The following is a 27,998-nucleotide window of genomic DNA, read 5'->3' as shown; positions in this document are numbered from 1 at the left end:
TAGTAACGTCTGGAGATGCTTTTGGTTGTCACAGCTGGAGGTTGTTACTGGCATCTATCGGGTAGAGGCCAAGGATGCAGCTAAACATCCCACAACACACGGGACAGGCCCCGTAACAACTGTCCGGTCTGAAAGTTCGTGGTGCCCAGGCTGAGAGACGGCCACGGGCTATGCAGAGTTATTAGAACGTACTGGTCCGCCCTAGACAAGCAGTCAGCAACTCGGCCTACTGCCTAGGGCAGTCCCATTCCACTTAGAGCTGGCCTTTGGAATCGAAGACCTCGTCTTGACCTTGACCCTCAAATTCTGCCTTTTTGGGTGACCTACTCATGCCGCCTTCTTTGGGACTGAGCCTGGACCTTGCCTCCTCCATGGCTCCCCGAGCAGTGAATCGTCCAGGAGATTAAGGCTCTGTCCCTCAGTTGGAGACAACCTCAGACGAGCACATGGGGGTTGTTTTCACTTCGCCAGATGGAGCAGCAAAGTGACAGGCCTTGAAGAACACGCATTTTGCCTCTAGCTGCCTCCGGTAATAATAATAATAAAAAAAGGACATCCTCTAGCTATTTCTAGAGGGCCGTGTTTGACCACTGGGCTGTTTAGGTTGGCGAGATGTGCTTGACATCGTTACAGAGGCTCTCGCTGCCTTGATATCAGCCTCGGGACTCTTCATTCTCTGAGGTAGAACATCCTCTAAATCTTGGCACTAAAGAAACTGGGCTGTGTTTCTGAGCCCAAGGGAACAGGGCTCCTGAAATAGTACATTATGTAAATGCTGTGTTTTGCCACCACACAAGAAATTGTTCTAGATAAAGTTTTTTAAATGTGGCAAGAAGAAGAGATTTTCATTCTCTGAGTGGTGGAGCTGGGACCCTGCCAATACCATTTATGGTGTCTGGGGAAAGCCAGGGGGGGACACAGACAGGAGCTGCTTCATCTCTTTTCCAAAGAGCAAAGAAAACTAAATATAGCCAAGTGGAAACGATAGCACCTTTGAAGGTATGGGAGGTGTCAGTTATTCAGATCCTCCCAGCTGATTCTAGCCTACACATTCCCTTGCATCATCAATGTGGAAAATACGCTTCCCGTTCTACTTGGAAAACTTTCTTTGCGACGGACTCTCCTAGGATCGTACCCTGACCTGCTTGATCGATGTCTAGATCCTGTGGCTTTTTGCCATATATGGCAATTGATTTTAGGTTGCAATTTATCGCATGCCGTTAGTGCCACCTACATGCAGGGGAAAGCAAGAAACAGTCTTCAACTCCCTTCAGGTTATTGAGGACAAGCCTTGGGGTGGGCTGAGTGTGCGGGAGCTGTGTTGATACTGAGTCAGGCTTCGGTATCCCTAGATCGATGACTGAGATGGCTAATGTATCATGCCGTTCTAGCCCGCTAAGTCACGTAAGCTCAGGCTTTTATTGGATCATGGAGAGAAGGGGAAGGAGATTGCGAGAGGGAACCCTAGTGCGGTGGGAAAAGGATGGCGTATAGTTCCTTGTCCAGGGGAGTGAGGGGCAGCTGGACCCCAGGCAACAGGGCACAAGTAAGGGGCGGGCCTACTTAGGGCCCAAGAATGCACGGAGCTGGCTCACCACACCTGCCTGAATGGGATGTGGCCTCTGGTACCTGCTTTGCCTCTAATTGTTATGTGTGGCCTTGAACACGTCAACTCACCTTTCTGGTCTCAGTTTCCCAAAGTGTAAACACGTTGGAAGTTAGCATTTATGGGGAGCCTACTTGCGGGAAGCCTTCTGCATATATTATCTCATTTAGTTTCCTCCACAGCCCCCTTCTCTCACGCCACCCATCCAACCTGTCAACCAATCCCGAGGGCTCTACCTTCAGAAAACACCCAGATCTGGTAGCTGTCACCACCTCCCTCACCTTCACCACCATCTCTCACGGGACTATTGCAACAGCGTCCTAACTAGTCTCTAAGCTTCAATTCCACATCGCCTATAGTCTGTTCTCAGCACAGCAGCCGAGTGATCTTTCAGAACCCAAGTTAGAGCAGGGCACACTCCTGCTCGACACCGTCTTAAGGCTCTGCAGCTCACTCAGAATCATGGCCAGAATCTTTACAAGGGCCTCCAGGTCTTTACCTGTCTATACCCACTAGCCTCTCCTGGATGCCTTTGCTCCTGACCCTGGTCTCCTTGCTGCTCACTGAACACATCACATGAGCTCTGGCCTCAGGGCCTTTGCACTTACTTTCTTTTTTTTTCTGGCTGGAAAGCTCACTCCTTCCCTTCTGTCAGATTTCTGTTAAATGTCACCCTATCAGAGGGGCTTTCCTTGACCACACCCCCCCACCCCCGGCACTCCGTCTTCCTTACCTTGCTTTGTATTTTCCTATTCTACGCAGAACCATATATAGTCACTTGTTTGATTGTTTATTGTGGAGCCCCCAACTTCCTCCCAGGAGACCGTCAAGAAGCAACTCATTGCTGTGTCACCAGCACAAAATAATACCTGGACTTGTAGGCATTAAATAAAGGTGTGTGTGTGTGGTGGGGGTGAATCAACAACCCAGGGATGTGGGTAGTATTGTTCCCACGTGCAGATGAGCTCAGATTACTTAAGTAATTTGCCTAGGGACACACAACTAGTAGGTGACACAGTCACAGCTAAAATCCAGATTTGTCTAATTCCAAGGTTCAGGCCCTCTAAATCCACTGGGTCTGTCTGTCGTAAACAGCTGTGATGACTGTTTTTTCTCCTGAGTCCTTTATACTGACTACGCGTTTCTGTAAGAATTACCTTTCTTCCAAGTGCTAGATCTTCCAGTTTCCAAAACAAATACTATGGTGATTTCTTAATTGTTGGCTAGTCTACTGAATCGAGGGGGATTTGCTTCCTTCAAGATTGAGTAGGTTTCTTGAAATTAGGATATTTTAGGAATAGTTTCTCAGTTTTCAGGGAATATCCTTCTGAAGCCTCCCAAAGGTACTTCCTGAGGCTTGGGACAGACATCGAATCCAGGAAGCTTGAAAACAAGTGAGACATGTGGTTTGGCCACACCCCAGGTGGGATCATAGTCTTGCCTGCCTCTGCATTTTAAAAATTATTATTCATATACCTTTTTTTCCATTTCTTTTCCTGACTCACCTGTCAGGTCAATGGATCTGGTGCCCTGCCATGTTGACCCTTTCAACATGCTCTGTTTTCTAACTCCGTGTGCCCTGCCTGGAGACCAGGTTCTTCCGGTTGGCTCATTTGGCCAATTGAGTGACCAGCTGTTGTACACACCAAACACTGGTACCCAAGGGAATGAGACAGGTCGAAATTGCAGTCCCCAGTGCAAGCTGCGGCTTGTCAATCCCAGTCCTACTTAAACTAGTCTGCATTTTTCATAGTGAAGAAGACGCTTTGGAAGGCCATGTATGCAAGGGAGGTGAGGGATCGAGGTGCGGGAGAGGCCCCCGGGAGATGGCCGGGAGAGCAGAGCCTCCAGAGCTTCCTCGAGTTTCCTCTCCCAAGGATGGGCTCTCCCGACCCTGTACATCAGACAGCCCACCCTGCGGAGCTTAGATCTCCCTGCCCGCTAAATGGTAAAGCCAAACACACCATTCCCGCTGGGCGGCCCCCCAAAGCTGTCCCTACGTTGGGAGAGAGGTACCGCCAGCGGGCCCGCTTTCTGAGACACAAGCTTCACCAACTCTCCTGTGCACACCAGTCCCCCTGGGACCTTGTTAGAATGCATGGGTCTGGGGTGGGGCCTGAGAGTCTGCATTTCTGACCAGCGCTCAGTAGGTGCTGATGCTTCAGATCCTTGGCCCACCCTGTAAGTAGCCAGAGGTTCAGGGACATTTAATGTTCACGACTCATGGGGCTCTAAGCTTTGAAAATTTCAGTGCTCACTGCTGTGCACAAGTCATGGAGATGAAAGTGGGGGCCTTTCTAGGAAGAGTGGGTCCTGCCCCGTGGTTCATATGCTCCTGAGCTCTGGGCCAGGGCTTTAACTTCGACAGGAAGCTATTAGGGAACATCAACAGAAAGCCAGACAAGGAAGCAGGTGACACATCCTGGAGAGAACAGCCCCCCTCGTTAACTTACAGGACAAGGGCTCCAGTGTCACATCAAATGTCTTGTTCTTGAATTCTGCCTTGGCGACCCCGGTGTAGAAGGTGATGTTGCCTGAGAGATAGGCTGTGATGGTGTAGTGGGCGGGGCCATTGTTACGGAAGGTGATGGTGACCTTGAAGTCTCTTCCCAGCACGGCATTCTCCACTTCAAAATTCATGTGGACATCAGACCTCGATTTGACGACGCCCTCTGTGTTGAGGGACTTTTTGGCCCCATACATCAGGGCAGTTCCTAGGGCCAACCTCTCTTCTTCTTGACCTAAGAAAGGTGCAGAGATAAGGCCAATGTAAGCCACCCGAGAGAAAGTCACCTTAATGAACGGTGTGCTGTGGGCACTGCTTGCAGGGCTTGCCGGGCTGCCTCTGTGAGCCACAGGCTTCCCTCTGGGGCAGGTGTCATCATCATCCCATGTTATACATTCTGTAAAATCAAGTTCCCAGAGAGTTAGGACCTGCCCGGCTGCCGGGTTCGGCCTATCTGAACAGGGGTTGCTACACAGCATACTCCAAGGGTTGTTTTTCCAGGGTCACTGTTTCAGGGCTCAGCAGATAGAACTGGCAAAACCTAACTCTTCTCAAACTGTGGGATTACTTGGCTTCCCTCCCAATGTCCTAGCCACATAGCCGGAAGAGTGGCATCTTGCCTTGCACCTTCTACAATGTGAGTTTTCTCCCATTCATGGGTCTGCCCGGCAAGACATGTCTTCCTGATGTCTCCTTCCACTCGGACCTGTCCCACTTGGCTTGGGAAAGCTAGTCATGCAGATGGCTAGCAAAAGAAGAATCACTTTGAAATAAAAATGCTGGTTTTTATAGTTACATTAACTTTTAAGATGTTGCCTCTCACTTAACTAATAGCTAAAGCAACGAAAATGAAGAGGTTATTTAATAGTGCTAACAAGCATCACTGAGAGCTATCTATGTGACGGGTGTCATGGGAAGCGTATATTGTGCTCTGTCTCATCTAATCCTCAGAAGGACTCTGCAAGGCGGGGACCATTACTACCATCGGTTTCCTTGTGTGTAAAATAAGGGCGCATACGTGGTAGGGTTGGCAAGGGGTTTACAGGTAGGACATGCATAAGGATTGGCAGCTACTGGGACTTTGCAAAGACAGAGAAAATGCCAGCACGTGTAGTGAACAAATGAATGCGTATTTCTGCGTGTGCATTAACAATTTCTCTGATTGTCAAGACTGCGAGAATGTGCTAGAAACAACTGGTCCAGGACAAGCATTGGCTAGAGCACATGTTTCACAGTCGACAAGAGGCAGATAATACTAAAGGGAAGGAGTGGCTGTGATAGGGAAAGCATAGTGAAATATTTTAGCGGAGAGCATCTGGCAAATAGGTCCCCAAGAAAGAGAGCATTAATGATCATGGCTTTGGACGGGCACCAAACATGCATTTAGGCGAAATGTGGGAGGTGAATGCCAGCAGTGGGAACATGGTCATGGTCAGAGAGGCGCCTCGTGGGGAGAGGATGAGCTGGCCGAGTGGAGGAGGGGCGGTGGAAGCTTCTGGGCTCTAGGAGGGACTTCACAGCGGGTCGTAGGTGGAGGAACCTCTAGCTCCCTTCTGGGGACCAGCCTGTCCCTCTGAGCAGGAGCTGTCAGCGAGGCAGGCGAGGGTCTCCAGGAAGCACAGGCCCAGGTAAGAGGCAGAAATCCCAGCTCGCCGGAATCCCCGCTCTCTGCAGTTGTGGTCTGAGCCCTGATGTCTCACATAACGCAGGGCCATGAATTTGGGGCCGAGAGAATGATCTAAAGCCAGATCACATTTTCTGAGGCTCCTCTGTGGCTCCAGGACCAAGGTCAAAACCACCCTTCCATTAACTGGGTGTTATGAGAGTCCCCTCTTCTCATTGCTCAGGTCTTAGCTCAAATGTCACCTTCTCAGAGTGTCCCCCCCCCCACTTCCGTTACTCTGGTCCTCTCGTCTCTCACTAACACTTTACCTGGTTTTCTTTCCTTTTCCCAGTACTCGTCACCATGTGACATTACTTCCCCCAGGAGAAAGTAAGCTCTGTGTCCCCAGGACCCGGGACCCAGCCTGGCACAGAGGCCCTGGAGGGCTGGGGTTTGGAGAAGCACTTTGCCTTCATGTAGGGACACAACTTTCATCTTTATAATAGATATGAAATAGTCCGGTTTAGGACATCTGCTGTTCGGTTAAGCTCACCCGTGCAAGTGCCACCTGAGCTACCATTCCTTCGATCATCTCATGCTAGTTGTGCCCCTGTGATGTCCAGGCACCGTGCCAGGCTCAGGCGAGAAGCGCAGCCCTTCCCATCTGGGTCTAAGGGCACTAGTGCAGAGGGATCACCACATGCGTATCCGTCACAGATGCTGGGTCAAGCGTTTGTGTGTGGCGCAGGGAACACGGGGCAGAGATTTGACACCACCCGGGGGCAGGGGAGGCTTCTCAGAGGGTTTTTCCTTCCAGAGCAAGAGCAAAGGCATGGAGGCAGGTGGGAGCCTGGCTTGGTGGAGGAACTGTCACAGCTCACCTGTCTGCTGATTTTAATGCCTGTGGGTATGGCTAGGAAGAGCTGCGAGGGGCCAAAAAGGCAACCAGCAGAGGCTTGGCGAGCTCTGGCTGGAATACCCTGCAGGCAACGGAAGCGAGTGAGGGCTTTTAAGCTGTGCGGCAACAGGTTGAGATTGATGTCATTAAATATGTCACTTTGGAGGCAATGACTTAAACAGAGGGAAAGAGGGTGAGAAGGGAAGGTGGAATTGGGAAGCTATAGCAGTTATCCAGGGGAAAAATAATCAGAGTCCAAGCCTATAGTAGGAGCATGGTAGTAATAATAGAATTACCAGCAATAGTGGAAACTAACTTTGGTTGGCCATTTACTACATATCAGGTACTAGGTTAAGGGGCTTCCACGCCCAGCACCATTTGATTCTCAGGGAGGGGCCATGGAAATGGAGGGGAGGAGATAACTTTGAACTCTTCCAAAGGGGACTTTTAGAGGATTTGCTGCTTGACTTATTCTCAACGTGCTAAGTTTGGGTGGATCATGGTTTTCGTTCCTGGGGCAGGGAGCACGGGAGAAATAGATCTGGGGTGGGGAGGGAGTGATAGAAGGTGGCATTTGGCAAGGTTCAGTTTCAGGTTCCTATGGGACATTTAGGTGAATGTGGGGCTTAAAAGTGGAGTCTAGGCTGGAGACAGACTTGGGAGAATCAGTATGTGTGTGCATGTTAACACCAGCTACTGGGTAGGAACAAAGCCTAGAAGGAAGAAACATTCTGAGCGGGGCAAAGAAAGGGGAGCTCTGAGTTGCAGAAGAAGATGGAAAAACGAGTCAGGTAGGTTGGGATGGAACCAGGAGAAAGCTGTATCATAGGAACAAAGAGAAGAGAGAACGTCAAAGCAACCTAAGTGTCCAATCAACAGATGAATGGAAAAGGAAGGTGTGGTATGTATACACAATGGAATATTACGCAGCCATAAAAAAGAATGAACATGTGTTGCCATTTGCAGCACCACGGATGGACTTGGAGGACATTATGCTAAGGCAAATATGTCAGACAGAGAAAGACAAATACTGTTTGATATCACTCATATGTGGAGTCTAAGAAACTAGTGAATAGAACAAAAAAGAAGTAGACTCAACAGATATAGAGAGCAAACTAGTGCCTACCATTGGGAAGGTGTGGGAGGGACAATAGGAGGGTAGAGGATTAAGAGGTACAAACTATTAGGTATAAAATAAACTACAAGGATATATTGTACGACATGGGGAATATAGCCAATAGTTTACAGTAACTATCAATGGAGTATAACCTTGAAAAATTATGAGTCACTATATTGTACACCTGTAACTTATATAATATTGTACAGCAGCTATACTTGAATAAAAAATAAATTTAAAAAAATTAAAAAACAATTTTAATTAAAAAAAGAAGAGAGAATTTCAAGAATTGTGAGTGAGCAAATAGCATCAAGAAATGCAGGAGGTTTTAGGCAAGTTGAAATCTGCAAAATGTTCATTCTGCATGGCGATCAGATGTCTCGGCAACCTTGAGGAGAAGGGCTTCAAGGGTGAGCAGGTGGCAGACCTCAGGGCACAGTGGATGAGACATAAAAGGAAAAGGATGTTGGGTGCGGGCAGCCGCGCAGGCAAAGAGAAGAAAGGATGGACCATGTTTGCAGGGGACTTTATTGTTGAAAAAGTTTTGTAAATTTTCTTAACACAGGCGACATGGTCATGGGAAGGAGCTAATAGAGAAGGAGAGATGAAAATACAAGTGACAGAAGGTATAACTGATGGAGCGAAGAGGAAACGGGACCCGGACACCATCACAGAAGAAGACATCGCCGCAGGAGAAGTTCTAAGAATTCTAGTTTTCCAAATTTTATAGTTTCTTCATCTTATATTTTAAAGAAAGGTATAAAATAGACATTAAGCTTTAGTTCATCAAAGTGAAAAATGATCTTTCCACAGTCTAGTTAATTAAAATAGTAAGTGCCTAAATCTGGTAATATTTTTTTCTCTGTTTTCACTCCCACCACAGGTTAGTGGCCACACTCAGCATTTGTAGAGAAATTATATAAGAGATTCAATAATGAGGACCAGGGTGGCAAATGCACGGGCCCAGATGCTGGCAGTCTCTCCTAGATGCCCCTGGATAACCACTCACCCTTTCCCACCGCATACACAGGAGCGGCGTCAGCTTCCTTCTTAAACGGCGCTCACTCCATCATTCTCAAGGTTAGAATACGAAACCCACATGCCATCCTTGATTAAGAAGCTAACGATCCACCTGGAATCAGACGCCAGCCCAGGAGCAGGAGGGGATGCCTCTTAAACTATCTATGAGGATTTTAGGGACTCTTCTGCTTGGACAAGCCCCCCACACTTTTCACTCCTCTGAGCCTTGCCTTCTTGCCAGACCTTGGAGGCCTGGACCTCAGCTGTCTTCCCCATTCAGAGCTGGCACATTTAATTTGTTTTAATCTGGGATTCTCCCTTGGCCAAGCTCCTGACTCCTCTTTCATGGACTGACGTCTGACCCTGATTTGGTCTTCACCACCACCTCTGTGGCTGACCACGCAGGGCATCTTGCTGAGCAGTTTAAACAAGATAGCTGGTCACTTGGACGGCTTCCTAGAGGATGGCTCAGCTCTTGTTCTAGACACTGTCTGCTCAGGACTCCTCCACACTGGGAGAGTTTATCCACAATCCCTGTCCTGCTGCCTTTTCCTGGAGAACTCGTTTCCTGGGGAAAGAGTCATCCCCGTGTTTCCCTGTTTGTCCTTCAGACTCAGGGAGCCGAAAGCTAAGGTCCTCCAGGATCCCTGAGCATCTGTCCAACCACCCCTGTCCTAGGCATCCAGCACACAGCTTCCCGCCCGTCTGTCTAGCTATTATAGATGGGAAAGCAGGGCTGTGTGTGTCTCCATCCCGACAGTGTTTGGAATCTGGGGGGTGGTTAACAGCAAGTAGTTGAAAGGATGAATGAATAATGCGTGGATGTTACAGCCGGTTCCTTTCATTCCTATATGGAATCCTTTTTCCTTTCCAAATCTTTTTGTCTGTCACTCTATCACAAGAGGGCATGGGTCATTTGTTTTGTTTTATTGTGCTTTTTTTAAAATAATTAATTAATTAATTAATTAATTTTATTTTTGTCTGCGTTGGGTCCTCGCTGTGGTGCTCAGGTTTCTCATTGTGGTGGCTTCTCCCATTGCAAAGCACGGGCTCTAGGCGTGTGGGCTTCAGTAGTTGTGGCACACAGGCTCTAGAGCACAGGCTCAGTAGCTGTGGCGCACGGGCCCAGTTGCTCCACGGCATGTGGGATCCTCCCGGACCAGGGCTCGAACGCTTGTCCCCTGCATTGGCAGGCGGATTCTTAACCACTGCACCACCAGGGAAGCCCTCGCTTATGTTTTTAAAAGCTCTCTTTTTAGAAAAAAGCCCAAAAGAAAAAACAAATCTTTTGTTTCGAGGTTGTGCAGTGGATGAAAACCAACAGAAGAGAAGAGCTATCTATTTCAGGAATACAGCAAAAATTCATGGGTTCAGATGGCACAAATCCTGAATTTCTCAATTCAGCAAACTTTCTCTTTATAGTGCAAATTGCTTTTGTAAATAAGAGCAGGGAGACAGAGGATCTAAAATATTTAAAACAAATTCTGCACTCAGCATTTCAGGAATACTGATGAATATTTAGGTATATGCAAATGACTCTTCATTTTTATCCATTTACTAAAATGGCATTTGCCATTCCTAAGAAGCTCTGTTGGTGAATCACTTGTAACATATATTCCACGTTCCCATGAAGACACCCAAGGTCCTCCACCTCCTGTCCACTACTGACCTTGGGGAGATTTGACTCCAGCCTCTGGGCACTTAATGAGCTTAATGTTTAGTAATGTCTGCAGGACCCTAAACACACCGGCTGATTCACACCCCATGGCCTTGTCGTATTCTCATCTCCTGGAAACCCTGGTCCAGCTTCCTTAACTGTGGTCTGGGACTTCTCTTATCGGGCTTTGTTTTCCTGAATCTCCTGGTTGGACTGACTGCCCCTCTTCTTTGTTTTCAAAGCCTTCAGCAGAATGAACCTATCACTTGCCCAGAAACTGGGTTCTACTCACCGTGGGGATCCCAGCACCAAACAACAACTCCAGGCATAGAGCAGGCGCTCAGTACGATGGAGACAGGACTGACCTCAGCAGCTCCATTTCAAACATTCCACACACGAAGAGTTAACAAGAACCACCTTAACGTTATTTCATGATTGAAACGGGCCTCCATTCTAATTGGCCTGAATTAGTGAGACCGCAGTGTCCTATTAATGTTGTATCATCTACCTCAGGGGATTTCCACGATATGTCAAGGGAACAACGCATGTGAAAATAGTTTTCAAGGTACTAAATAAATGTGAACAGGTATTTAAATTTCATTATTGAACTAAAAGTACATTAGTTATGTAATGTTTTCTAATAGGATTATTTGCAATTAAGATTCTTTCATATTTTTCTGAACAAGAACACATTCTATATTCTGTTAAAATAGACGTGACTTTAAAGCATTTATTTCAAAAGCCATGTGAAGCAGAATTCCGCTCAAAGCAAACAAACAAGTAAATCTACAATGACACGAGAAATTGTAGGTGTGATGTGTATTCACTCCAGTTCTCTCCTAACTTCCAAATGCTGCAAATGGCCACGCCTTCTCCGAAACACATCTTCGTGGTGACAGTGACCCTAACTACGAAAGTGCCGAACAGACTTGGGCAGAGCAATCTTCATTCGATTGCAGTAACTTACCTTCTTGGAATTTGTAGGTGTCAGTAATGTCCTTTATGCCATCTCCTCCAACTTCCTTGGTCACGATTAATTTCCCAATGTGGGTGGTATCGAGGGTTTCAACCACATGAGTGCCATCTTTCTTAGCTGTAATGTAAACAAGATCACTGTTGACCTAAAAACAGGAGAGGAGACCATTAGCCAGCATCCAGTGTTCCTGTCACCAAAATCTCTAACTCTCAATAGTGTAGCCATGTCGGGTCCCTGGAGACAGCATTATTCATCGTGCTAAGTCATTTAAGTGCCAACCATTTCTTTCTTTCCTTTCTCTTGCTGGCAAATCCTACCTCCTGAGGCAAAGCAGAAAGTACCCTGTTACTCTCCTCAGACTTCTTTAAGCTGACAGTGATGGCGTGACCTACTTCCAGGAAGAAGAGAAAGTCTGCTGGGTGGCTCCTGGGAGATTTTTCTCCAGGTAGATGCATTGGTCCAAATCCATCAAGATGTATACATTAAATGTATGCATTTTAAATATCAATTTTACCCCATTAAAGCTTAAAATAATTAAAGCAAGTAAATGGAGAGAAGAAAGCCTGTGATAGGCAGAGGGACTGGCCGCTTCAAAGGTTCTGAGGAAGGTACTTGAGAGACGCACTGGATCCGCTGCAGGGAACACGGGCTCTGACCTTGAGTGTGTACTTTTCGAAAGTTACCTTGTCCTCTCTGAACCTCCGTTCCTGCTTCTATAAGATGAAAATAATTACACTTGTTTTGCCAGTTTCATAGGAACACCTTGGGACTGAGCGAGATAGAATCTATGTGAGCACGATTCTTACAGAGGTTTGTAAACATCAAAATTGAGTAAAAATGTAATGATCATTACTAGGTAATGGGAAGACTTGATGATAGATCCCTCGCTTTTAAAGATGAGGTTTAAGAGAGCAACTTTTCTCTGCTTTCTCACAAAATGTTCTGAATTTACGTGAAGTCTGATCTCCGTTAAGGACAAAGGAAGTAGTCAATATTTATTGACCCATAATGTTTCAGGGACATTTTTAAATGATTTAATTTAACCCCCACAGCGACCATCCTGTGAGGTAGGTACTATTATCCCTGTTTTATAGGCGAGGCACCAAGAGTCAGAGAGTCAGCCGAGTGTTTGTGGTCACATGGCTGGGAGGTGGTGGAGGAGAAGCACAAACGTGGGCAGGGGCATGCCCATTGCACGTGCCCTGACCCTCACCCTGGGTGGTCATAGCACATGCCCTGACCCTCACCCTGGGTGGTCATAGCACACGCCCTGACCTTCACCCTGGGTGGTCATAGCACCTGCCCTGACCTTCACCCGGTCCCTGGAGTTTCGCAGCTCACTGCCTCTCCCACATCACCCCACAGGACCATGGCACCACGTGGTAGGGAGGCGCTTCCAGGCCCGGGGCCTGGGTGGTTCGATGCTGCCTCAGGTTTCTGAGGGGTGATGGCGTTGGCCCTGTTCCTCAGCACAGTATCCAGGGCTCGGTGGCAAAAGACACGTGATGTGAAAGGCTGAAATGCGAAACCAGGAATCGGGACAAGAGAGGACAGAGCAGACACCTCAAGAATATTTCTCATTTTGGAGAAAAAAGTTCAAGGAAACTTTAAATGAGCTTCCTGAGAATTTCTGCCGTCCCTCTGGCGGAGACCATGCAGGCATGGACAGCTCCCTCCCCACTTGCAAACTATAGCCACAATGATGATAAATGTCCTCTTAATAAACAACTCTTAAAGCAGCTTTCCGTTTTCCAGGGAGACAAGGCTAAATATGAAAGTGGATAAATCCTCGTCTCCCCTTGAGCGTAGCTTAGGAAATTTATGTAGGCTAAAACCTCAGGCCAGCCCACTACACTGTCCCTTGTGAGGAAAGGGAAGGAGAAACACATACATAAAATGGCTTTTGCATATGTATGTTGGGCGTGAGGGTTTAGGGAAAGGATCCTTTCCAAGTGACATCCGCAAGCTTTCTTTTCGGTTGCAGCCGCTAGTGTGGCGGTTCTCCGTCCTGACCGCACGTTAGAATCGCCGAGGGGCTTAGAAAGCGTATGCAAGACCAGCTGAATCTCTACGGTAGAACAGTCATAAGGGGAAGAAATATCGGACCTAGGCTCCGTGACTTTGGGCAAGTTACTGAGTATCTCTGAGCCTGGGTTTGATTATACCTCCCTTGCAAGGCTGGCAAGTAGAAAAGCAACACCTGTGAAAGTCCTGTGTTTAATTTCTTTTGAGTGGAGAGGAGTCTTCGGGACCATCTGGTCTCACCCATACATTTGAAAGGGCTCTAGTCACGCAGAACCTAGGCAACCCAACGTGAAATACGGCTATTCTCAGCCCCACCACCCCTTGCTTCTTGGCGAGACACAGGCACTTCAAAGTGGGGTGGACAGTAGGGGAGAGCTTTCCTACCAGGAGGAACAGTATGTGTAAAGACTCTGATACGAGAGCATGTTTGGATGTTTCAGGGCCCCTGGGGCTCAGCAAAGGGGGGCTGGGTCCTCAGGCTAGAGAGGGGCCTCTCTGCAAACTTCTGCTCGTTGCCCAAGGAATGTGAACGTGTGTCCACTGCCGGCAGAAGCTACACTTCTCACCTCTCAGGATGGAAGCTCTGGTTTTCGGGACCCAGGACAGTGTCTGCTCTCTTCATCTGTTCCCAAGGGGAAGTAACTACCCTGCAGGCCGTGCTGAGAAGGGGGTGCTCCTTCCAGGGCTTCTGAGGGAACGCAGTGGGTGCCCACCTGCTCCTGGAGCCCTCCTGGCACAGCTGCCAGACGTCGAGCCCGTGCTTGCCACTCCTTCAGCCCGCGGGCGCTGGCTACGTGGCCACACTCCCATGTGCGCCCCCTGCCGCTGCGTACGTGGGCCTCATCTCCCACCAGGACTGCCGGCACTTGAGGGTGCCATGTGACCCCTGTCTCTCTGGGATACTGCTCTCAGCGGTGTACTATGCACACGCTTTTGCTTGCTCTATTCATCCATGTATTTACTGGTGGCTGCCATGTGCCAGACCCTGCTTTCAGCGATGAGAAGCCAACAGAGCCTACCTGCGTGGAACTTACATTCTAGCAAGGAGAGAAATAATAACACTGAGTCAGAGTAGAAGGACAGAAACAACAGGGCAGGTGGTGACGTTTCAGGTGCGAGGTGGTGTGAGTGAAGGTCTCTTCGAGGAGGTGAGCTGAACAGAGATCTGGACGCAGGGAGGCAACAGGACATGCTAAGTGGGGTGGAGGGTAGGGGAGGAGCTGTCATAGCCAAAGGAACAGTATGTGTAAAGACTCTGACAAAATAGCAAGGTCAGTGTGGCTGGAAGGAAATGAGCAAAGGGATGGGGGTGGAGGGGAAGCCAGGGTCCATATCGCACAGAACCTTGTAATGATTTATGCCTCAGTGTATTGTAAAAGTGATGGGAATCCGTTAGAAGGTTTGGGCCAGGGGAGTGACATGTTTCTATTTACATTATGAAGGATACTTCTGGCTGGTTTGTGGAGAAGAAACAGGAAAGGGGCAAGCGAGGAGGAAGCAGATGATTTAGGGGCAGACGTCCCAGATCTCAGTGCTGTTCAGAGCTCAGAGGGTAACGATGGAGATCGCTGGCGTGGTTGGATCTGTGATCTTATTGGAAGGTATTATATTTCCGGCAAGATGCCTGAGGAAGGTTAAGAAGAGAAGCCAAGATGATTTCCAAGTTTCATAGGTTATTTGAACGAATGGGTGAATTATTTTAGATCAGACTAGGGGATGCCAAAAAATGGGCTGCATCTCATAAGTGGTAGCAAAGTAAACAAGCTTGAATTGAGAACGAAGAATCTGCAGAGAAGCGGTTGCATAGTTAGCATACAGGGAACTGCTGGCCCGGAGCAAGGGAAGGTGTGGCCTCTGGAGCAAGGGGGTGGTGACTGCGGCCCTGAGGAGCCGGTCACTGCTGCCCTGAAAATTAGCTCCGGGCCAGGGAGGGAAAATGGGTGCGTGCGTGTTCGTGTGTGTGTGTGTGTGTGTGTGTGTGTGTGTGTGTGTGTGTGTGTGAGTTTGAGTGGGATGGCGTGAGGGGGTCAACAGACACAACTAGAAGAAGCTAAGACAGAAGAGAAGCAGCAGCTCCTGAATGCATAGTGAACGTGGGAATTGCGTGGGAATTGGGAAAGTAGCCCCGACGCTGAGAACCGTTCTGTTCTCTTTAGGAGCCCCAGGTCCCCAGGAGTCAGGGAGGACGGGCCGAACAGCCTCCAGAACCAAGAAACTCACCGCAGGGCTGAGGGCATGAGAAGGGAGGGGGGTAGAGAAGTAAGCTTCCATCCCTGGAAGAAATCTAGAAATGGGAAGCGTAGATTTCCAAAACGGAGGAGAAGAGGAGAAGGGCATAGGTAGGATGCTTTTCGTGCATACCTCTCTTATTTGGGGTCGTGCTTCCCCTAAAAAAGCCCTGAGAAAACCAAAGGAAGTCAATGAAGATGATGCTTGATCTGGCCCGGAAATGAGTAAGGAGTGACCAAGAAAGTCAGTCTGCCGAGAGGCAAGAAAAGGCACGTTCCGGCTGACGTGGCTGGGGTCAGGGAGAGGCAAGCTTAGGCAGCAGGGACGCGAGAAAGGGAGGGAAGATGCTGTCTAGAACCCGAGTCACATAGACTCTCATTAAAGTGAAATCCGACGCGCCCCATGGAGTCCTACTTTAGGACCCTTGAGAAAAGAGTCCTCACGCACTTTTCAGCAGTTGGAGCATCTCTTATAAATGGCTCAGCCCTGAAGCTCAGCCCGTGCCAAAGCAGCAATCCTACACGCTGTCAGACAAGTCTGCAGTGGGTGAGAGAGGAGTAATTATAACCTGAGAGTCCCGATGACATTCACGACACCGCGATCTATATTTAATAACAACAGAAAGCGTTCGCATTAACAGCTCTTAGGCAATTCGCTCCTGGAGGGAGGCTGTTCCTCTCCCCTTCGCAGCAACAAAGCTTAATGAAAATACAAAAAACAAGGCTTGGCGAGTTTTAGAGTCATTTCCCATTAAGAAGTGCTCGTAGCATCAGAAATGATCAGACGGCAGCTGGGGAGGATTGGATAAATCTTTAAATCTCAAAATGAAGTCGAGAGGGTGAAATTCCAAATACGGTCTGCCTGTTCTCCCAAGGCGTCTAGAAACTGTAATGGTAGGAACAGTAGAAGAGACACCGTTCCTTTTGTGTAATTCACATTTGCGCTTTTGCTTATTTCCGAAACATTTCCCAGGCCTGCCCCCTCCTGCCCCCTCCTTCCCAGCCTGTCGCCGTTTGTCTGGTTTGGGCGTGGAGTAACATCCCAGCCTTCCCATGTCCGCCCCCCTCCCCCCCCCCCCCCCCCCCCCCCCCCCCCCCCCGGCCTTCCCTTCAAGGCCGTGCTGCACAGGTTCCCGTCCCTTCCCCGTGGGAAGCCTCTCGTTTACAGGACGGGGTGCCCCTTTCTCAGGACAGAAGGTCCCTTGTCTAGTTCCCTCAGCTGTCATCCTTTGACGCCTCCCAACACATCACTTTTCATGAGGCTGTATAGTTTTTAATTGTCTGCACATACCATTCGGAGGCTCAAGTTTTCTCCTCTGTGTAAAATTCTTTCCTTCCTCTGGCTTCTTTCTTACCCCCTTTGCCTGAATAATCACTAATCATCCCTCCAGACATGCTTCAGGCTCCACTCCCTCCAGGTAGCATCTCTGGCCCTCCTTCCATGGGCTCCTGTAATACTCCACTCATCGTACTGCGGCTATGATGTAGCTGTCCTTGTGTCTGTTCCCAGATCACTCTCCCTAGACAGGGGCTCGTGGCCTTTGTTGTCCTGACTCAGTTTCTAGCTCGTATTTCTCAATTAACTTTAATGCAAGTCATTTATCACCTACATTGCTGTCTGACATTTAGTTCCATAGCATCCCTTACGTTATTGTTATTTAAACGTTGCTGTGTTTACGTACCACCATCTCCATCAAGAATCCAGTTACCTAAGGACATAGGCTTCTGAATTCCCACAGTGTCTGGCACATAGTGGGAAGAGACATTTACTCATTCTAGAATAGTAGCAGAAAGTGGTGTTTGCTGGCATGAGCTCAGGTGCCTCCCTGGCTTTAAATCTTAGCACTACTCTTTGTTGGTTAGATGATTGTGGGAAGGTTATTTAACCGCTCTTCGCCTCATGTTTCTCTTCTGTAAAATGGGAAGAATTATAACACCCATTTTAAAGGGTTGCTAAGAGCATCCGATGGTAGGTGAAGTGATTACGTAGCAGTAGGCGTTATTTCATTGCGTTCATTCGTGAAATTATACTCTAGGTCAGTCGTGCCTCTCAGCCTCTCATAAATCTCTGTTCCTCACCCCTACCTTCAGCAGCCTCCTGGCCTTCTCCCTCACCTGATGTCTCTTACGTTTAATTTGACTTTCTGAGCTCTCTTTGGAGCACCCTTGAACTGCCCTCTCTGCTTCCGACATCCATCCAGTTCTGGCAGAATTTCAGACCCTTTCCCGAACGGTCCCTATCCACCCTTTAGTGTGCAGTGTTCTAGACCCTCTTCTCCCCTCCGTATTCTAGCAGCTGTACTCTCTGTCTCCGCTGTTGGAGGATGGCCTGGAATGGCAGGAAATGGACTGGAGTCCCCAGACTAAGACCGTAGTTGGGGTGTATTCAGGTGTTGTTCCAGTGAACTGTTGGGCTAGTCTCAGGGTGAAGGACGCTCTGCCATTCCAATTCACGGACCGTCTCCACCAATTTTTTGTTGAGTGATTCATTTAGTCACTTAATTTCTTGGGAGCAGTTGATACCTACTTCAGGGGTCCAGAGAACTAAGCTAAGGTTAGTAAAGCGATTGCTTTCCGGCAGAAAAATCTCAAAACATCAAGGAGAGAAAAATGTTTAAGTAAGAACTGCATTTAGCGTGCAGTGCCTGGGGGTTGGAATGATGTCTAGTTAACTTTGTAAACATGAAGCATACACTATGTACCTGGGAAATTTAGAAGTAACAGCCCAGTACCGTATTTTTTGATGTGTTAAGGGGTTGGGAAGGAAAGCGGCTCTTTTCCCCAGCTTCCCCCTTACCTCTGCAAAAACGAAGGGTGCGTCAAACTGGAAGCAAACATTGCCGTGCTTAATGGCTTGAACAGAGGCCGGGCCGCACCGATACATCCCTGTATCACACAGAGGAGGGGCAGCATGAGTTTGCCATCTTCAGTTCCGTCCAGATGCAGAGCTGATCTGGATCATAGCCCTGAGGTAACTCCGTAGAGACAAATGTTCCTCTACTTCATCACCGAGGTAGCCCCAGTGCTTTCCATGGCCGGAGCGGGTGAATGACCCACGTGTGTAATCGAGAGGGAATTGTCGGAAATGACTCTGCAAACCAAAATTTGAAGCCACGAAAAGAATATAGGGCAACACTATTTCTGCATCTACTCTTCCAGCTACAAACAGACTCAAGTGTGTTGGTGCCCAGCCGCTGGCTTACACAGGGCTTATCCTTTCATAACTCGTATCTGGAATGTTGGAAACAGTGATCCGTCCTCAGTGTTTGTGTTGTTGTTTTCACTTTTGTTTTTTGTGTCTGGACGTTATGGACACATGTCAAGTTTAGCTGGAGAATCTGGACATTAGCCACACACATGGACCACGTGCACTCAGGAAGTCAGTAGGCCCACGCTGACCTTCACAAAGTCCTTTGAATTTTAACCAGCTATCTCTTGTTAATAAGAGATTAGCTGCCATTAGTCACTCAGCTATCTCGTCATGATATATAATCCGGAACACCAGAAAGTGTTGAAATTTCTCTCTTAAAATCCAGTATTGTACTGGCGTTCCCTTATGAGTACATAATGAACGTTTTTGTGTGTATATGTATGCACACATCGATATCTTATATCAACACCTGAGGAGAGAAAAGTCGCGTCCTAGACCACTGACTTTTATCATCATGCTAAAGAGAAATGCGGCCTCACGATGTGTGTGATTTTATAAACATTCGGTGGGAGAGGGAGGTCATAGCTGCCACTACTTAGCACACACGTTAGAAGATACGTACCTACATACTCAAGTTTTGAAAGAAATCACACAACCTAAAAAGAAATCAGCGTCTGGAAAAACAACAAGTTAAAGGATGATCTGTAATTATTTTTTGAGTTCTTTATTTTCACCACTGCCAGCTATCTTATCACTGTTTATCAGGCAGGGCTGAAGTCTATTTTATAGCCTAGCAAAAGTGCTTACCCAGATACATTTTCCCTTGTCTTCAAAACTGCTTATCAAAGCAAGAATCGATGAGGTTATATATGTTAAGTCTTATGCTTTTTTCCCCCTAAAAGTGACAAAATAATCAGAGTAAAGACGACCAGTGAAATGAAGTCAACCCTGTACATGTGCCCAGGAAGCACACTTCTGATGCTGTTCCCACTGGGAGGGAGTGTTTCCCACACATCAAATGCAATCATAAAAGCAAAATAAAGACCCACAGTTCATCCATTTCCCTGAGGGAGGATGCGGTTTTTACCGTCGCTGTTTTCCTGCGGGGTGCTGTCCACGACTTGCCAACCTCCAAATCCAATGGGAAGATCAGGCCTCGTCATCCAGGCTTCGTTCCAGCAGTGGTAGTTCCTTAAAAAACACCACCCCAGCGAGATTAAACTTCCCATCACATTCAATGCTCCAGGAAGTCAAAAAGTGACCAAAAATCCTGTGACTATGCTACCTATAAATTATCAGAATGGCTTAAGCTAGCTGGAAGCTTCCCAGAGATATACTGGGGCTCTAGACTTAAGTTTTCTGTGCACGTCCTTTTCCACTGGCACCCCTGGGGCGGCACTCTTATGGCTGGACATTGCTCTCTCCCCCACTAATATCAGCTTCAAGGCCACCCAGAGATATTCTAATCAATGCCTTAAACAATTTTGATCTTAACCCTGTCTACTGCCTTAATGAAACAGAATTTACTATGGGCTCAAGGGATATGGCAGGGAAGAAAAGTTAATGAAAACTGAGATACATATTATCTTTGAATTCCTTTTATATTTATATGTATATTAGATTTATAAAAAGCATATCCCTTTGTAACGATTAAGTTTTTTGTTTATGGGCTTAGACTATTGCCATAGAAACTGTAATGTTAACTCCTGACTTTAGTTGTCTATAATTTGTGGCAAATTTCCATCTGGTGTCCAACAAGAAGGAAAGGTTTTCAGGGTGAGTGTCTCTTTACACTTTATCAAAGGTGGGTGACCCACGAGCTGAAGGCCAGGCAAAACTTTTCAGACTTAGCAAGTGACCCTTGAAACAAGAGCATGGGATAAAAATATCATCATGAATTGCATTATTATATCCTTGGAAAGACCAGAAATTATATGACATTACAGAAACAAATGGGAGCACCTTAACCTGTCGGCATTATAGAAAATACAGCAGTCTTTATAGCACTGGTGAATTTCAGATCCAGCTACCATCCACCCATACCTCAGTGTCCTTCAATGTCAGTAATTCGTGCATGTGCCCATCTCTCTCTGAGTTCAGCTCATCTTTGATTGGCTCAGTTCAGAGGTATTCACTTATCTATGGGCCCATCATGCACCAGGCACCTTGCTGGACACCCAGGCATGATCAAGTCATAGGTTCTTGCCCATAAAGAGCCCCACGACTGAGGAGGAATGATGAACACAGAAACCAATTGCTAAAACATTTCATACGTTTGCTGTGAGGCTTAAACAAGCGAATACATGTACAGCACTTAGAACAGGGTCTGGCATATGACAAGTGCTCAAACATGGTAACTCTCAGACTTTTAAAAATAATCGATTGAAGTGATGCATGCTACAGGGGAAATTCATTTGGGGTACAATCGGGTCTCAGTGGGGAAGCCCTTGGGGCAGGAGGGAAGGCACCACAGCAGAAGTGGTATTTGAGCTGTGAGTCCCCCAAAATAAAAGGGGGTTTAGCAGATTGACAAAAGAACTAAGAACAAAGCTGTGGAGACAAGAAATAGCCAATATGGTGTGTTTGGTGACCTGCATGCTGTTGTAGCATGTCTGCATACTTGCGTGCATGGGAGAAGAGGATTGGCAGGTGAAAATGGGCAGTACATCACAAGACCGTCAGGTACACATAGCGCAACTGTAGGCCAGGCACTGTTCTAAAGTCTTTATGTACGTGAATACAAACGATGTTTCCAGTACTCTATGAGAAAGGTATTGTTATTATTATCCCCCACTTACAAGGGAGGAAACGGAAGCACAGAGAGGTTAAGAATCTTGCCTGAGGTTGCACAGTGAGTTAGTGATAGAGCTCCAGGATCCATGCTTTTAAACACTGAGCTATGTTGTTGGTGAGGATGAGATTGTGAGATCCTTTTATCCCAAGTTAAATATTTTGGTTTTATCCTCGGGCCAGTTAAATTTGCAGATCTGTATTTGTGGGAGCTGGGCGAGGACCAGAGACTGAGCTGAGTTTCCCCTCGTCACCGTGGAGAAGGAGAGGAGCTGTCAGAAGGGAACTGTGAGTGTTGAGGAAGCTTTTGAGTTTCCAGGGAGTGTGGTGGTTCCATTCACCAAGACTGAATGAAGGAAGAAGAGAAGGTTTGTGCTGGGGGCTGGTGTTGGGTGGGTGACATGTTCATTTGGGACATGATGAACTCGAGTGCCCGTGAGAAACTCAAAGGATGAAACCCAAGAGGCATTTTTATATACACACGTGACACTCGGAATTTGACGTAGGAAGCCACTGGCGTCTTTATTGCTGATGGAGGAGAGTGGTGAGTGCAAACGCCAGACGCAGAGGGAACAGGAGGGGAGAAATGCGGAGTGGATTTCTCCCCCAAGGGTGACCTAGGTTGTGAATGCCAGAACAGACGATAGGGCAGTGGCTAGAAAATAATGCAATGCGGGAAGATTGTTTTGATTATTTTTACGTTAGGAGAGATTGTCATGTCTATGGAGGAAGAACCAGTAGAGAGGGAGTGAGATAAAGATAGAATAAAGGGAGAGATGGAATAAAAAAAAGGCTCAAATACCAAGGATGGAGGAGGATGAGGTGGAGAGCAGCGCCATGGACAAGTGTGGGGAGCGAGGCACTGTCTGCGGGGGACGGGGGTGCAGATGTAGGTCAGGGTCAAGGTGTGAGGTGTCAGGACACGAGCATGAGGCTGGCTCCCATCTGAGAGCCTCTATCTTTGCTCTGAAGCTGGAAGGAAGGTCACGGTGATCAGGTAATAAGCAATGCTAGCCCCCCTTAAGAACGGTAAACATTGCACCATCGGGCAGAGAGATCCAGAAAGAACAGCAGTGAGACACTTGCAATCCCAAATGGCCACAGTCACGCTTCCTACACAGCCTGCGATGTTTAGCAACCCTGGCTTTCACCAGCACCGCCCTAGGGTAAGAGGCTCCAGAACCTCCTTATTTAAATTCAAGTATCCTGGGCCAGGTGAGCCTTGAACAAGATAAATAAGCTTTGCATTTCAGATCTCAGGTAAAGACATTGCTTTGAGGATTTTATTTCCTTTCAAATGACCAGGAGATGGGGAAAGGTTTCTTCTCTCTGTACTCATGGTCTCTTCCACTTTCACCTAAGACTGAGACCTTATTTGTGTGTTTGGGGTAGAAGAGTTTAATAAGAGGGTGAGGAACTTGTAGCAGTGGGTGAAGTGAACAGAACTTATGCTCTGGAGGGGTTGGGCCTTAGTCAACGGGTGGAAGGCCAGTAGCTGGGCTCCCAGATTGCCACGAGCAAGGGAAGAGGTTGCAACCTCTGAAGAAATGGGGCTTTTTCCATCATGCCATTCTCTCTGCTCAGGAACGGCCAGGGGATATGCGTCCTGGGCCACCCATGCCACGAGGGTCCCCTTTTGGCTGGATGTTCAGTATTTCTGGGTATACACTCCTGCCTTTTACATCTCAGGTTCTCCTATGAAAGGGGTTAACATTTACAGACATAGCTGAATTCCGTTTACCTACTATCCAGGCTGGGAAAATATATATGCTTCTTGGAAAGTTTTTTTTATCTTAAAGCTTTTTAACCTAGATCTGTATCTAGATGAATGTATCTCGCTGTTTCGTCATATGCACTTGCAAAGTGTGTGGATTCATTTTGTGAGCTCCGCCTGCCCGTTCACCATCGCATTCCCAGAACTAGAACTGGCCCATAGGAGGTGCTCACAAAGTATTGGTTGCTTGAAAGTTAAGGATCTCTCCTAGCAAGGCAGGCAGGCCTAATCAAATCTTTGTGTGTTTGTTTTTAAGATTCACGGTTTTGTATTTTCTCAGAGCCTTCATTTGAAGCCCGACTTCCCACCATACCATCAAAATATGCAGTGTCCTTTGAAAGTTAAAAAGATTATCAACCTTCAATGTGATCTAGTATCCTTGTTGCCTCTTTCTAAAGAAGCAGGGTAGAAATTAAAATAAAGCCCCCATCTCGTCCAAAGTTATTTAATCAAATTGAAAATAACTTCTTTGGGGAGATGATGGAGGTGACAAGTGAACATCACATCTTCACTTTATGTTACTTCCTGTATGTTTCCTGCAGTGGCAGCTAGTGATTTCTAGAACTCCGTTCAAGGATGTAGTAATGTGGCAGTATCGGAGCAAGAGACGCAGAGAACCTTCACCAAAAGCAGAGCCTCGCTAGCAAAGCAGCACCGTGCACTGCTGGAGGACCCTGGAAGGGACATGGCAGCCTTGGTTTAGCTTATCCTTTGATTTGGTAAACGCCTTTCCTTAGAATTATACACATGCAGAGACAAGAACGTGAAATGTTCATCCTTGCATAATTTTTAAGAAGGAAAATCAGAAACTGTCCAGTATGTGATTAACTATTTTAAATCACAAAATGAAATACTATTCAGCCATAAAAATCAGATCTGTATTTATTAGGTAGGAAAAATAACCACGGCATGTCAATTTTTTAAAATCACGCTACAGAACCCCAGGTAGAGTGTTCATTGTGTATGTATAGATGTGCGGAAGGCAGAACGTTCAACGATCCTCACACTTGTATAAATCCCTCCCTTTGAATGTGGGTGAAGTCTGTGAATAGGATGGGATGTTGTTCCTGTGATTACATTTTTACATGGCAAAGAGGATTTTGCAGACGTAATTAAGGTAAGTAAGCTGTTGATTGTGAGTTAATTAAAAAGGAGATTATCATGTGGGCCTGACCGAATCACGTGAGCCTTTAAATCTGGGATGTCTGGGACATAGCAAGCTAGAGATTTGAAACAGCAAAGATATTCTCCTGCTGGCCTCGAAGAAGATGGAAGCTTCCATGAGTTCTACAGCTGCAAGGAACTGAACTTTTCCAAGAACCTGAATGAGCTTGGAAGAGAGCCCTGAGCATCAGAGGGGACCACAGTCCAGGCTAACACTTTGATTGCCACCATTTGCGACCCTAAGCAGAGGACCCAGTTAACCTGGGCCCAAACCCTTCGCCTACAGAGGCTGTTGGATAATAACTTTGTGTTGTTTTAAGCTGCCAAGGTTTTGGAAATTTGTTATGCAGTAATAAAAAAATGAATACAATATGCAAAGGGACCCATGAAAGAATGTTTAGCAAAATGTAAATGTTCTGAGTAGCTGGAAAGTGGATGACTCTTATTTTTATACTTTTTTCTGCAATGTTTGAAATTTTTATAATAAATATATACTAGTCCCCCTCACCACCCCCCCCCCAAAAAAAACCATTAGCAGGACTCTTTTTTATTAAAGAAGGAAGAGCACAGTTCTAACAACTGGCTAAGGTCACATCCAGGGTGACAAGTGCCCATGGGAGGGTGCAGAGTGGACAGAAAACACAGCTGAGACCAGGATGGGCTTCGGGGCTCTGTGTGCTGTATGTTCAAAGAAAATAGAGTGGATAATTTAAGCAAGGAGTCCTTTACTGCCTTTAACTTGGCTAACTGCTTAAACATTCCACAGGGTCATCTCATCTGCAATCTGTGCAGAAAGGTTTTCTTCCCTAAAAGGGAAGAAAGAGACGTGGGACTGTAATTTTGTTTCTGCAGCTTTATTAGGGCTCAAGGGAGAGCACAAATAAGGTTGAGAGAAAGCAGGGGCAGAGATATCTTGGACCAACTTCAAGTGTAAACCAAGTCTTTGAATTCTTTTATTTTACAAATGGCAGGGGGTAGAATAAAGACCCTGGTCTATCTTGCAAACTATTTGTGTTTGTCACAGATGGGCACAGCCCTACCTCTCTGGCCCTGTTGTTATACTCCTGACACAGGCAATGATACTGGTGACAAAAACGACAGCACGCCCTGGACTTGTTAAACTCTGGTCACTCCAGTAATGAAGGGGGGTGGGGTGGGGTGGGAAAGAAGTAGAGACAAGTTGGTGGACTCTGACGCTTGCCTAGTAAGACATTCCAAAGTGGAAATAAAAGCTTGGACCAAGAAAAACCTTGCCAGTTGGGAAAGGTAATGAAGCAAGACAACAGAAAGGAATTATTCAGAGGAAGGGAAGTATGCTGGAGGAATCTTTTATGGAGCTGGGAGCTGGGAGAGCCACGCTAGTTCAGAATGCAGCTGTTCATTGTTGCAGTGCTGAAACCAGGAAGGGGCATTTGGAGTTCCTCTGGGGTCTTCTCCACTGAAGGCCAAAAGTCCAATCAGGTGGAGACCAAGCCAGTGCCCCTTGTAAGAACCAATCACCCATCAAGAAAAAAGAGAAAGTAATGAAGGTGTTTGTTTTTGCTCATAATATGCAGGGAAGGGATCCTATGCTGTTCATTAAGAAGTCACAGTTTAGGGCTTCCCTGGTGGTGCAGTGGTTAAGAATCTGCCTGCCAATGCAGGGGACACACGTTCGAGCCCTGGTCCAGGACGATCCCACATGCTGCGGAGCAACTAAGCCCATGCACAACAACTACTGAGCCTGCGTTCTAGAACTCGTGAGCCACAACTACTGAGCCTGCGTGCCACAACTACTGAAGCCCGTGTGCCTACAGCCCATGCTCCACAACAAGAGAAGCCACTGCAATGAGAAGCCCGCGCACCGCAATGAAGAGTAGCCCCTGCTCACCACAACTAGAGAAAGCCCGCGCACAGAAACCAAGACCCAATGTAGCCAAAGATAAATAAATAAAATAAATAAATTTATTTAAAAAAAAAAGAAGTCACAGTTTAATCACAGTCTGATGTAGCACGAAAGACCCAGTTAAGGGGCTGAAGATAGCATGTGTGAGAGACCAAAATGGAACCTTCAAAATGTTCAGGAAGTAGATGACACCCATCCATATGAGCCACGTTTGACACCACTACTTAGCAGAAGGCCGTCTGTAATTCTGCTGAGTTCCCCTTGCTGGATTTACTTTGAAAATAGCACCCTGAACCCCTTTACCTCTCTCTCTTGCGTAGCAAATTATCAATTGATATTCCTGCTGAAAATTAAGAAAAGATTGGATTTTGAGAATGACTGTAAGTTATAAAAAGCTTTCTATAATAACTTCTGGCCAAGCTTATCCATAATTATTGAAAGGAGTTTTAAAAAAATAGAGCCAACAATCTTAGTAGGTACCAAAATTACTGCTTTGCATTATAAAGCTGTTTATGAGTATACTATTCTAAAAGCTCTTATTTATATGACATTTTTCTAGAGGTCTTATTAATCATCAAAAGAAATTAAATTGCATTCAGTATAGCTTAGGTGGTACATATTTTATTAGCTTTTAATTATTTGAAAACTGGTAACTTTTGATCAGTATATATGATGACTCTCTTAAGCAGAATTTATGATTAACCAAAACATGACATTTTTCTTGTTATAAAAAATGCCTTAGTACTTTCTATGTGGTTTATTAGATGGCTCCCACTTTCTTTTTCATTCTAATTTCCTGAGAGGTATTTGTAACGACCTCTGATTTTATTTACCTCCCAAACTCCCTCTCCGTTCACTCTTAAGTGGAACTCGAGTAGAATAGGAACTGCAGGCACTCTTTGGAGATATTGTAGCCGCAGGACTAGGGTAGATATATGAAAGGAATGGGAGGAGAGTCTAGCGCAGTGATTTTCAACCTTCAAAAATTAATGTCCCTTCCTAGTTTTAAAACAAATATTTTGTAACACCTCTATATTATACTGAAATGAAGTCCACAGATTTCTATACACAATTTCTAAAAGATAATATAATGCCCTATAATGTATAGAATAAATGAAGAAATAAAAATACATAAAATAATATGTATTTCAGATATATGTCAGGAAGATGGTATTAGATACCAAACTATTCCTACAAAATGTAAACCCTTCAAGGGTTGTGGTAGGCCCCCAATTTGGAACCACTTGTAGGGTGGTTAAAAGTGTGTTCTGGAGAAACACTCCCAGAATGACAGAGTGAGGGCCTCCAAAAATCTGCTCCTTCATAAAAATAGTGAGGATACTAACAAACATGATCAAAACCAACTTTTCCAGAACTCTGGAAATGAACCAAAGATTTGCAACAATATAAGGAGGATTTATTCAACAAGAACAAAAGAATCTCAGAACTGTGAGCTTTGTGGCATTTTAATTTGCCTTATTTCCACCCCTCTCTCCCTAGCTCCATGGTAGTCTTGAAAACGAACAGCCTTACAACTATGGTAGCCATAAAAACTTGCAGCCTAGCAAACAACAAAGAGGAGAAAATGGGCTTGGAAC

At 46.4% G+C, this 27,998-nt stretch overlaps 1 protein-coding gene across 1 annotated transcript in view; it reads right to left on the bottom strand.

The window, feature by feature from the left end:
- The window catches only part of F13A1 (coagulation factor XIII A chain), a 137,997-nt gene that overhangs the window by 22,378 nt on the left and 87,621 nt on the right, over positions 1 to 27,998 (bottom strand). Inside the window, 4 exon segments of the mRNA XM_032648302.1 lie at positions 4,060 to 4,347; positions 11,375 to 11,528; positions 18,434 to 18,522; positions 19,875 to 19,978. Coding sequence (XP_032504193.1) covers positions 4,060 to 4,347; positions 11,375 to 11,528; positions 18,434 to 18,522; positions 19,875 to 19,978 — 635 coding nt within the window.

This window comes from Phocoena sinus, chromosome 11 (genome assembly GCF_008692025.1).
Source record: "Phocoena sinus isolate mPhoSin1 chromosome 11, mPhoSin1.pri, whole genome shotgun sequence".
In the NCBI taxonomy this organism is placed as follows: Eukaryota; Metazoa; Chordata; class Mammalia; order Artiodactyla; family Phocoenidae; genus Phocoena; species Phocoena sinus.
Note: the sequence above shows the minus strand (reverse complement) of the source record. Positions and strands in the feature narration are given on the sequence as shown.